The following is a 12,733-nucleotide window of genomic DNA, read 5'->3' as shown; positions in this document are numbered from 1 at the left end:
CGCAAATCAATTACTACTCATTAATTTCACTATAAATAAGGCCTACTGTAGACTGCGTATATGCGCCGATAACGCGCGTTTTTGATACGTGTCCATATTACTTTATTGTTCCACCATTTTAGATGCGTTTATAGAGCGTCGACACAACCGCGCGTATAAAATACACAGTTTATACAAGTACTAAAACGTAAAACTATATGTAAACAAACTGATCTGCAATCCCAGACTTGAGATGTACTGGGTTATTAAAACCACAACAAACGTGTGGACAGGCCGACAGCTATAACTGATAGTTGTTCTAACATAAACGTTTACTTGATTTGCAAGACATGATCCCTAATTTGTCAGCCAAATGTATTAATCACGATGTCAACGACATGCCAATGTTATTTCCAATACACTACTGCGATACCTTTTTTATACAAAAAGACGTAATGAAGCAAAAGCGTCACCTTATAATACATATGTGGTCACCATGCGACATTTATCTTTTATGTTGCAAACCTCATTGCAACAATCTATTTCTTACACAATATGAAATCAAATAAACCAAAATCTACAAGGTCAACTCTAGACTTGCGAGACGAGGCGATATCATTGGCTTTGCAATTTAAAAAACGTTAAATATTTTTCTATTATCGTAATACAACTAAATCGTAGCAAAAACGATGTATCAGAAAAGACTAAACAAGAGAAAATACTAATATACGGGTCTACTTTACGTCTTGAGTAAACGATAATAAAAACGTCAAATATAATATAGTGTGACCAAATACAAAAGTCATACTCGCAAATAAAAGGTAATCAAAAGAGTACTATATGCATTAACTGTCTTATACGTTAACTGACGAACATAGTGAAATAAGCCCTGAGACTCGCAAATCACGCTCACCCCTTATTGTATTATCACGAAGAACCTTATATATACTAATAAAAAGTATATAATTCTATCACAAAAAGCTCAACCATTAATGTGTGTGGGAAACATTAAGTGATAATAATACCCGTGTATTTAAAATACACCTGCCTCTAGCATTTGCGACGATACGTGATGTATCTATTCAATATAACAATAACAAATACTAAATTAATATAGCCCGTTGTTTTGTTTTGTAAACATTTCGACTTCTTGACACATCCATCATTATGTATGGAGTATGGTGTGTAATGTGTATGCCCTGTCTGACTCAGAGTTCTGCGCCGCATACAACGATTCGATAGGATGACATACTTACCGAGTACACGCACTGTACTTCAATATAAAAGATGTATAAATTGTATTTGATAAAATAATAAAACTTTGGCTAGTAACATGTTTTACCCGAATTGTATCTTGATAAATTATTGAACATAACTTTCAAATCCAGGTCTTAGGAAACGCTTAACGTGACTTGATAAACGACTTATTTATTAACAGATAATGTTGGGGTATGTGCGTTTCTAAGACATTTTCTTTTGATAAATTTAACGGAGACAGATAAGGAAACACCTTGAAAATAATTTATTTTAGGTACATATATTAATTTATCTATAAACATTTAAATAAAAATAATATTCTATTCAATTTTAAAGTCTTTGACGTGTTGACAATTTAATTCTTAATAAAACTGACATAAACAATACGCATAAACACTTTTAAAAACTACCGACAGAATATTGAAAATATTTTTATTAATATAAAAGAATTAGTAATATACAAATACGAGAATAACAAAGATAGAACTAATAACGCACAAAGGAGAGATCTTTCTTTCTTTATCTAAAATGACTTTAAAAAAAATATAAATTGCTTTTGCATCTACACATTTCTACTTTACAATAACATAGACAGCGGATATTACAATCTGGGCCCTTATTCTGTATGATAGTGTAAACGCGTAACGCGGCCGTGTCATGTTATCTTCGAGAAATGTGTGTGAAATGGTATTCTGTAAGCCAAATTTCTATAGTACTAAACATGATGGGTTGTGTTATGTGCTTGTTACGCACAGTCAAAATAACGTGCGGGATAGAGAATAAGGCCCCTGTTAGCAAACACTGCCCAATAGACATGTCCATTATTACTTATCTCCCCATATTTTGCAATATCGCATCACGATTTCATTTCCTGCAAAACCACTAGAGTAAACTTATCGTAAGTTCATTGGAATGCAATTTTGTTTATCGCGTTGACCGGCAAGTGACCAAGTGGGTCATTTGATGTAAATAGATCACCGGCCATAAACATCCATAATTCCAAATTGATAATCATAGTTGGTACGCTGCTGGATAATAGTAATGTGTATTCTTTTATGAAGTAAAGGTATACTGATTTATTCTAGAAGCAATGATGAAAAATAAATCGTCGAAAATATATATTTTTAATATGGTAGAGTCAGTCTGTACACAATTTTGGCTAGAGAACGAATAGATTGTTACGATCGGAGCTTTGCTGTTGCAGACTTTGCAGTACTCGATATTACCAGATACAAAAGAATAACCAATCCCGATAACTGTGGAGAAACCATATTATCACGCACTTTCTCAGTGTTTTTTTGGTTTAAATACTCATGTAAAACACAGTTCATTATCACCACATACCAGGAAGACATAATTAACAATAAAGCAGACACAAACGTACATTTTGTATTCTATTAAAGTACCAGGGCGTCAGTATGAAGGTTGACGAAGAGGATAACATAGCTATGTTTATTCCATCGAACCGTCTAACAGGGATACGAACTAAACCGATCATGTATTTGATGTGTAATGACTGCCAGTGATTTTCCATTAATGCCGCACTGTTTATCCGACAGGCTAAACGTATATAACAACAATGTAATCGTTTGTTTGCCTGTTTACCGACTAACTTGTCACATTTTTAACTAACATAAATGACGTGTTTATTTTTCGATAAATCATATTTACCAACGATAGCAGACTACTTCCTATAGCACAAAATGGATTCGCAGATATAATCACAAATCTAAATACGTACAAAAATATGAATAGAATACCAATTTACTGGTAAGCAGGTCTTTCACTTTACGAACTAAACCAAATTTATGCAAAATAAGAAAAGGTGGCTTATTTTTATTGAGACTGAATGACGAGACGAGCATGCCGCTCGCCTGTTGGTAAGCGATATGACCGCCCATAAACAATAGCATCACCATACAGAACTTAGAACTACAAAGTAACGCGTATTAGATCTTAAGTTTTATAATGCCCAGTAATTACGCTGGCTATAATGTCCTTCAAATCGGAAAACAATAATGCATCCACCACTGTGCACTGCCTGTCGCTAGAAATAGACTTGGTGGTGGTACCGACTCAGACGGACCCTCACATACGATAAACCTACCACCAGTAAATGCTGACCAACACACGCTTAAGATACAATCAAGCAGAAATATATGTCAAAGACAGAAGAATATAAGATAAGTACCATTATCAGTATCTATTTCTGCATTCACACTATAACGTCTAAGTCCAGCGCACTGTATTAGATATTTCATATAATTATTGCCCATTATCACAATTTTTCAATTTGAAGAACGAACGGAATCATACAGCTGTGTGGTATTGAATTTTCCGGCCCGTGGCGTTTTCCATCAGGCGAGCAGGTAGGTCGTGTCGACTTAGAGCTGCACAAAAATTCCTTTTACCAGATATCCTAGATATAAACATAAAATCGAAACATGAATATTCCTAGAATCTCTACAACCAACCGATTCCTTTTGTCTTTAATACTGCGAAGTTATGCAAGCTTGTTTACGTGGATACATGAAAAATACGATAAACTGACATTATAAACGTTCATAAAACACTGTGTGTGTATTTATTTGTTAAAAATGCGAACAAAACAATGAGACATTCATCCTGTCATGTCAACGACACGCACATTGATTAAGTTCTAAATATTTAAACGGCCTAGCGTGACTCTTTCATTATTGTTCATGTAACTTATATGATAGCCATGAATATCCTTACATTGAGGATTTAACTGTAAAACTTGGTAATAAAGTCCACTTTTCTGTTGGAATATGATACAAAATACTATAGAACCTTGAATAGTACCTCAATGAAGGCTTCAAGCTAGCCTTGCGCGAGATGGCCATTGTCAAAGACACTCGCTTTTGTTAACGACAGTCGTTATATTTTCACCGCATTTGAAAGTTAGCTATACTTTATAATGCTGTTATAAATGCTGTATTATAATTTGTAAAAGAAATAATTTATCGTGACATTTCACGTAGCATTCACTTATGATTAGCGCTTATTTGTAATAATATAAAAAACCTTATTGAACTGAATAATACTATAAACTTTATAATCTTAGATGGGAAAATTGCACTTCCTCTATTTTTTAAATATATTCTTTATTCTGTAATGACGATGACAAAATTTATATTCCTCAAATATTGTATTACAATTTAGCGCTTATACTATAGGAGCAGGTTGAAATGAAGCTATTGCACTAGTATTTACTAATATTTTTTTTTACATTTCTAATGCAATTGAGTCAATAACTTGTCTGCAGCACAAAGACCCATAGCCCGAATATGATTCTTGTACTAAACATTTCTTCATTTAAGACAAATTTTTTGACCAATAGTGTATCTGACGATTAACAAATGAAGCATTTATAAAACATATTCTCCATCAGATTATAACAGGAAACAGTATTATTATACTAAATGGCAGTATATGACGTCTAAACAATAAATAGATTATAACTCGGTCCTTCAGCGCTTATACTAAGGTTGTATTTAATTAAATGCTTAAAGTATGAATAGAGAAATATATATTTCTTTAATATTTTTAAACTCAATGTTTTGTGCGCGCAACAATAATGTATAACAAGCACGTGTTCATTTTTTGAATAGACGATGGATTTGACTTTTTTTAGCGTATGTCATGGGTGCTTAACAAAACTGCTACGAACGAGGTTTTCTTACAATGCGTATACTAATGATTTTTTTGCTGTGCTACAATAGATTTTATAACCATGTAATCACTGTAATCTTTGTTATTTATTTTTGTTCTCAAGTAATTTCTGAGATCTAAACTAATTTCATGTTTTTATTTCCGTTTGAATATGCAATCATAAACATGATGTCAATTTATTATAAACAGAACATTTAACCTTATTACTAGTAATTAATTAAATACAGATGTTTTATAATAAACACATTACAACAATATTTAATAACACAACACTGTTGTGGTTAATGTACTATTACTCAAGTGATTATTTACATAATCCAAGACGCTATGTTTATATTAATTATTAAGTATATAAAAACATAAAAAATTACAATTTAAATGAATATGCAATTTAGATTGTAATTCTCATAAATATAATATAGATCTATAACGAGAAATGTATATATAATAACAAATAACAACAAAACTGAAATTTTTTATTGTTAATTGAATCCAAATTCTAACCCAAAAATATTTTTTTCTACATTAGGTACTTTAGAAAATTTCCATTTCCTGAACTTTTCATATTTTCGGACATGTGCCCTTTTCGAAATTGCATATTCAAATATAAGTGGGACTTGTAGAAATTTATAAACAGTAGACTGTAAAATGGAAGTTAGGGGCCATCTGCTTGTCAACGTAAATGTCGTTAGAGGCTGCCAAAACATTTTGGAGAAAGATTAAACAAGTAAACGATAAATATAAACAATTCAAAAAACGAATGTCGCTTTTCATAATTTTTGTACCTACGAGCAACTTAACTCCTATGCGACGGGCTACGAATTTAGTCGTCGCATCAAAGGCCGCTTCAAGACAAAATTATTATATTGTCCACAAATATTTATTTGCAAGTATCGGTATTGCGGGATTAATAACCAACTTCTCGAAACTTTTGATATCCTAAACCTCGTCGTGGAGATTTAAATCACTATCGCTGAATAACAGGAAGTATACGACGTTCTTGGCATGAAAATATCCTCTTTTATTACCTAATATCTTATCTAGCTAATTGCACAAGTCAAAAGCGTGTGCATATTACTTTTACTTTCTGTAATTTTCACTGAGTATATAATAAATATATATTAAAAATTATAGATATTCGTCTTATAGGTATTCGTCCTGCACATACGACACGGGTCAAACCTTATTGCAATTAGTAAAATTTAAAATACAGGCAATTTAAAAGGATTATTTGATTGATACTGATGTGGAATTTACTAGGCGTTAGTTTAACAATTATATCATTGTAAAGTGTAACAAACAAGGCGAATGTATTGTATTACACAGTGCATGGATATACAAGCACACTTATCTACCTCGCAATATTATCCACGATAATGTGAGACGATAAGAGCTCCTGAACAAACATCTTGTCTTAACATAATAAAGGTCATAAAATAACAAAGGTATTATGATTTATATGAGTATAATGCCATAGAAAAAATAATATATGGTATCTAAAAAAAATAATTTTAAGTATATTTTTGAGCAAAAACTTCCGCATTAAATATGTCTCGTTATTAAACGATAAAGTTAATAGTAATGCTTCTACATAATTAAAAGTAAAAAACATAATTTTGAAAAGATTTTTGCATGTTTGGTATTTGTTAAAAATACATTAATGCATAAACCACTGAAGGGAATTTAATAAACTTTGGCTCACAGATATATCTAACTCTGTATTCATGCATACACTATTTTTATCCTGGAAAAGTGCACAACAAACGTTTGTTCCGCGAAAGAGCTGTCACGCAGAAAAAACAGCAAACCGAATCTTGTAGAAATAAAATATGAAATTGTAAATATACATAATTATAATATATAAAATAACTGACAAAAAGATGAGTAACAGTTGAAATTTGGAGTGCCATACTATAGTACATGATTACTCAGCCATTGATAGAATGGTGACCGCATAGCAGTTTGCGCCAATTACCGGCTCACGCGGCCCACTACAGCTGATTTGTTGCGAAATAGCGCGCGGGGTCAACTCACTGAGAAAAATTGTGGAAAATATTCCCATGACAAATAATATTTCGGTCTATTTAAAACAAAGAAATTTAATTATTAAATATACAATAAATGTAAATGATTGCAAAGAAACAAGAGCAAAGGTTATACTGTGTAGACAACTGTCTTAACATCAAATAACCCATGTATGAAATTTTAAAAGGGCTATAATATAATACATATTATAATATAATATATAATGTATATTGAAACAATTATAAAAATTTCATTGTCATCAAATTTTATGCCAGTGACACAGATTTTTAAAACATTTTTAGTATGTGGTGTGGCTTTCCACAAGCCTATTTTCTATCAAACGCTAACTGCCACTAAACATCTCATTTAAATTTATTTAATTATGCTAAATAAGTAATTTTCCCCCTGCCATCTGTATTGACAATGATGTTTTGCCAGGTAAAAGGAGAAATAGAACCAGAACAGTTTAATGAGACTAAAGATGTACAGTAAACCACATAAGCAGAACAAATTTAAAACTTAAAATTACTTATACACTATATGTTTTTTTTTCTTTATGTGAAAATAGACATTGGTAAGATCACAAAATTGCATATAAGCAATTTGATGTTTAAAATTCGTTCAGCTAGTTCTATGGCTGAACATGTCCAACATGTAGCAATTTTACAATTACCCTTGATCATGATATGGAGCCATACGCAAATTAACATTCTGGTCCCTTCTGGTCAAAATTGGTAAGTGATGTCACATCCTCATTAGTTGGAACAATGATAATGACAATCATCATAGGATATTTATAGTTGAATATGTCAGGGAATGGGGTTGTGAGCCTTTTATATTATTACTTTATATGTTTTTATTATGTTTTATATTTATGATGAATTATAAACTAAAATTGCATGTATTATGTGACACCAATGGAGGGTTTCCATTATGTGACAAAAATATTTTTCAACCATGATAATAAATAATGCTCCCTTGAAAAAGAGGTTAAACAAAATATCACAAGATAGTATAATTTTTTCCTTAAATAATTATTATATTATTCAAAGAGGTTAGGATGATTTTATAATGATTTTAAGGTTTAGGTTTTGTAATTTATAATGTATAAAAAATATAAAAAAATGAGCAAGTCTATTATAAAGTAATGCATATAATCTCATTGATATTGATATTCTCTAATAAATATTATACCATAGAGAAACAGGTTTATTATACACTAAATAAAAAGAGAAAATGTAACATCAATAAAAATATGATAATAAAGTATACAAACACAGTACATAATTAAAAAGCGCACACATACTTAAAATTACCATTTTACTTAATTACCTAGAAATTAACTAATGGTATTCTATTTACAGCAACAATCCATTTTGGTGTCAACAAATTAATACATTTATCTACATTATATAAGGCTAAAGAGTTTGTTTGTTTGAACATGCTAATCTTGGAAACTACTAAAACAATTTTTTTTCACTAATAGGAAGCTACATGACTCATGAGTGCTGTAGGCTACATTTTATCCCGGGAAAATAGTTATCCCAGAAAATCTTTTCACAGTAGTGGAGCCGCAGGCAACGGCTAGAATTCGATGTGAGAGTAAGCATTGTGATACAAGAAACAAATATAATTAACAACATCTAAAACTGAACACAGTTTTGTATGGAATCAGTTAATAATTGTATAAACAAGATTCAACATAATACTAGGTTTATAAGCCTTAAATAAGTAACAATAGAATCTAATAGTACAGTCTAATTTTAAATCTCCATGCTATATTATATATAAAAGATTCTATAGATATTTAACCTTATCTGCAAGAGAAAACACTAAACAATAATAATACCTCCTTTACAAATAAATATTAAAGCAATCTGTCAATCACCTACAAATACAAATAAAATAGAGATAACTGAAAAGCAGATAGATATGTGTTTACTTTTTATTTTTTTGTTCCATTTTGTTGTTTAATGATTTGCATTAGATATTGAAACAATATGATTCACAATTAAAACCCCATAGTTTTATCTTAACACGTAGCAATGAATGGCCTATATCTCAGTATTATAATAAGGCTTATTGATACTGCCCAGAAGAAAAGTTTAACTGTGAGAAGTTTCCTAATATTTTTTTTTACATTTTTATTGGTATTGTGGTGTTGTTATTCAAATTTATTTAATAACTAAAATAAATTTTCAAGTTTATTGAAAATATTGTATGCATGTACCAGATTTACAAAATAATTGTAAGTAGTAAAGACAAAGGATTTCAAGACTTGGAATGGAAAGTTCCCTGATAAAATGTTTATCTCCACGATTTACTTTAAAAAAAACCTTGTAATTAGTTTACTATAAATGAAAAACAACAGCAAAAACATCCTAAACTTTCCATTTTATTTGGCATTTATCCAGATTATAGTAGGCACCTTGGCCTTTTTCAAACACTAATGTGTTCCTTACAAATTTGTTTGTTACTCAACCTATATATTTCTGCAGATACATACATGAGTGTCAAAAATTTGGGTGTTTCCAATAGCAATCCAAGTATTATTTCTGAGAAAAAATAAGTGGAACATCTGTTGTATTTACAACACATTCAGAGCATAAAAAATAGATCTAAAGTAACCTCAAATCAATCTAATTTTAGCCTACACACAAGCTAGCCCTTTAACCGTGAACATTTGTAATATTCAGTAGCATTACACTTACCCTTGAATACGTCCTTAAACGGTTGATACGAGGGTTTGAAGGTACATTGTTCAGGGACAACTTAGACATCTTCGATTTAGTTCAGCCCGTTCCACGGACACAACAGAAAAATATAACGTTTAGTCACTTTGCAGATGGCAATAAGCGTTTTATGATCACGGCGTCCACCTCAAGTTCAAGGGGAAAACAAACGAAGATCCAAAACCTCGTTTTACGAAAACAAAAGCTTATTTTTGCCAGCACAAATATTACGAATTACACATCCCCATTTTTATCTTTTAACTATAAATTTGGTATTAACACTTTCAAATTTAACTACAATAATAATGTAATTTGTTAAACAATAATATAAAAAAATAATAGAATCAGAACATTTTTTAGAAATTGGATTTGACAGATCTGCTACGATTCTGTGACGTTTCGTTTTACGGAACGCACGCGTACACAGGACCTGCTCTTCGCGCCGTCAGACCGAGAACTGTCAAAATTGTGAACAAATTACGCGCGAAGTAAACACAGGCGCGAAAATTAATAATGTAATATATTGTGTAGGTACTTAACTAGTGTGATATATACAAGTTCCTTTGTTAATAGTTTCTATATTTATTTATGGGCATTTACGTTAAGAAATGTTTTTCTGTAATAAAGTGCGTAATTAGTGACTGCGTTATTTAATTGTTTTTTGTTTCATAAATAACATGATACACATTCTAATATTATTATAATTTATATTTCTTGATGCATAACGCCCAAATAAGTAGAGCCAAAAAATAACACGTAAGTACCTATAATATTATTCTTTTCCTGATTAATTACTAATAATACTACACACACTACACTTATCATATTTAGTCGACGTTTTTTATTCAATGTAACCAGTCACCCACAAAAATTCATACCAACTTATATGAGAATATTTTACTCGCTCTATGTACCGTTACATTACATAAGTACATTTTTGAAATGCAATATAAATTCTCTCAATTCGTAGATTTTATAAATACTTATTCAATAGGTATCCCGCTTTGACTGCCCTGAAAGAATTTAAATATAGAATATAAATAGAAAGATACTATTTTTAACTATTTTGTTTATGTACCTAGATGAGTACTATAATATTTATGTATACTTAACTACATAAACTACAAAATATACTTATATTATGATCATTATAATTCAACAATAACAATCATTAAACGTTTGTCAAAATGATTATATGGAGAACACAGAAATATTATTTATTGCCGACGTTATTTTATAAGGCGCATTTTTATTTACATTGAAAGGTAACTAAATAAAGAAACAAAATCAAAAGAAAATTTTATACCACAATGTGGGCTAGTAACAGTGAATAAGTACAAATGAAACGTAAGCATTCATATAAAACCTAAATCATTTTCAATACCTATTTATTTTATTTTTACGTGTTCTCCACACAATAATTCATGTGAACTATGAATAGTCAACTTAAGAAATAACTACCTACCTTCGTATAATATATTAATTTGTAGCTATTTATCTATAAGTACGTAAAAATCTCGGCTGTTTGATTACGGAATTACGTAAGAGATCAAGTAAAATCACGTTAATTATAAGAATATTCCATCTGAAGCGCAATTTGTTTTTTCAAATGCGTAACCTTTTCGTAACATATATGTAGCTACGAGGTTCTTTGTTAGGTAACTCACCAATGATCGTTCAGTAGGGTTGACATGGATATTAGGCTCGTCATTTTCTTTGGGCGCGCACTCGGCACCAGCTGTTTGGCCCATGATGCCGTCGGGAGCAATGGTATGGCTGTGTCGGCCTAAGGAACACGGGCCTGTGGCCGAAGCGGCGGTGGGCCGCGTGGAGCAGCCGCCCGCGCGTCTGTCGCGCGACCACTGCCGCGCCGCGTTGACTGCTTCAAAATTCCAACATACAGCCCTCAAGTTATAGGGTTGGTCTCTATGCAATGATATCGACAAATTTCTGCCCTAAAATGTCTGTTCAATATAAAATTACACTATAAAAAAAATAATAATATTTTAATACCTATATACGTTTTCACCGATTGAATGTTTGTAGTTACGTCCGCAATAAGTAACTAAAAGTTTAATATAATTAATAAAACAGGGATATCTAAATACAAAAACAACAGATTTTAGAAATGAAAAACCTCTAAAACTATTTCCGAGGAATGTTATTAGTTTTAAGATTAAATGTTTTTTCAATTAATTAGCTTAAAATATATTTAGGCACTGTATAGCTATAGTAGAATATAGCTAACTGATGTCGATAACTCGATAAAGGCGAACCTACCGAATGGGCGGTCGATACAGCGGGCGCAAGTCCGCAACGCGCGGCTGATACCTCAACCTACACACATTTCAAAAGTTTCTAAGTAAGCTTTGATTTGCCTAGTTAGAAAATACGATAAAATAAGTATTTACCTCTATAATATATTACTGTAAAATAGGGCCCAGTATATGTGGCAAGTTGGCACCAGCCAAGGTCTACGCGGCCTTGCATATAGATACCAATTATGTATGCCGTATGAGTCTTAAGGATATTAGGTGCATAATTTTTTATGGATTTCCCTAAAGTTTTAGATGATATCATTTTAGATTCTTACTATTTGAAAAGTTTTTTGTGAATTGCCTTACAAACTTGGATAGGTCGAGCGCAAGCTTTCGAACGCGGGCGTAGCTTAGTGCTTATAGGTGTAGCGAATGTAATCGATAAAGTTTAATTTAATCTATTAATGGTATTTTAAACCGCAGTGCTTTTATCACGACATAATTACCTATTGTAGGTATGTATAATAAAATCGAAATAATAAAGAAAAGCTTTTTATTAATTCATAACTCGGCGTCATCTTGTGACAAGTAGGAAATTGTTACATTTAACAACAACTAGCTTAGTAACTAGTTCCACTATAGTCCAACAGATGTCACTGTGAGGAAAAAACGCTAAGTAATGTACTTACCGTGTCAACACAAATATTGTATTTTTTTTTTAATTACCTTACTTCATTTTTAATTTTGCTACGAAATATGTGAGTTTGCGTGGTTAAAAGAAATACTGAT

General features: G+C 31.3%; 1 protein-coding gene across 3 annotated transcripts in view; it reads right to left on the bottom strand.

The window, feature by feature from the left end:
• LOC115440853 (monocarboxylate transporter 4) overlaps window positions 1-11,546 on the bottom strand; it is a 51,884-nt gene extending 40,338 nt beyond the window's left edge. Inside the window, exon 1 of one of the 3 annotated variants that reach the window (XM_037440302.1) lies at window positions 11,354-11,546. In XM_037440302.1, coding sequence (XP_037296199.1) covers window positions 11,354-11,437 — 84 coding nt within the window. In that variant the 5' untranslated portion in view covers window positions 11,438-11,546. Of the gene's footprint in view, window positions 1-9,665; window positions 10,148-11,353 lie in introns of those variants that run through there. The other 2 variants (XM_030165346.2, XM_030165347.2) reach the window with 2 other exon arrangements.
• Window positions 11,547-12,733: the final 1,187 nt, after the last annotated feature.

This window comes from Manduca sexta, chromosome 19 (assembly GCF_014839805.1).
Source record: "Manduca sexta isolate Smith_Timp_Sample1 chromosome 19, JHU_Msex_v1.0, whole genome shotgun sequence".
In the NCBI taxonomy this organism is placed as follows: Eukaryota; Metazoa; Arthropoda; class Insecta; order Lepidoptera; family Sphingidae; genus Manduca; species Manduca sexta.
The sequence above is the reverse complement of the archived record's forward strand: the minus strand, read 5'-3'. Positions and strand labels throughout refer to the sequence as shown.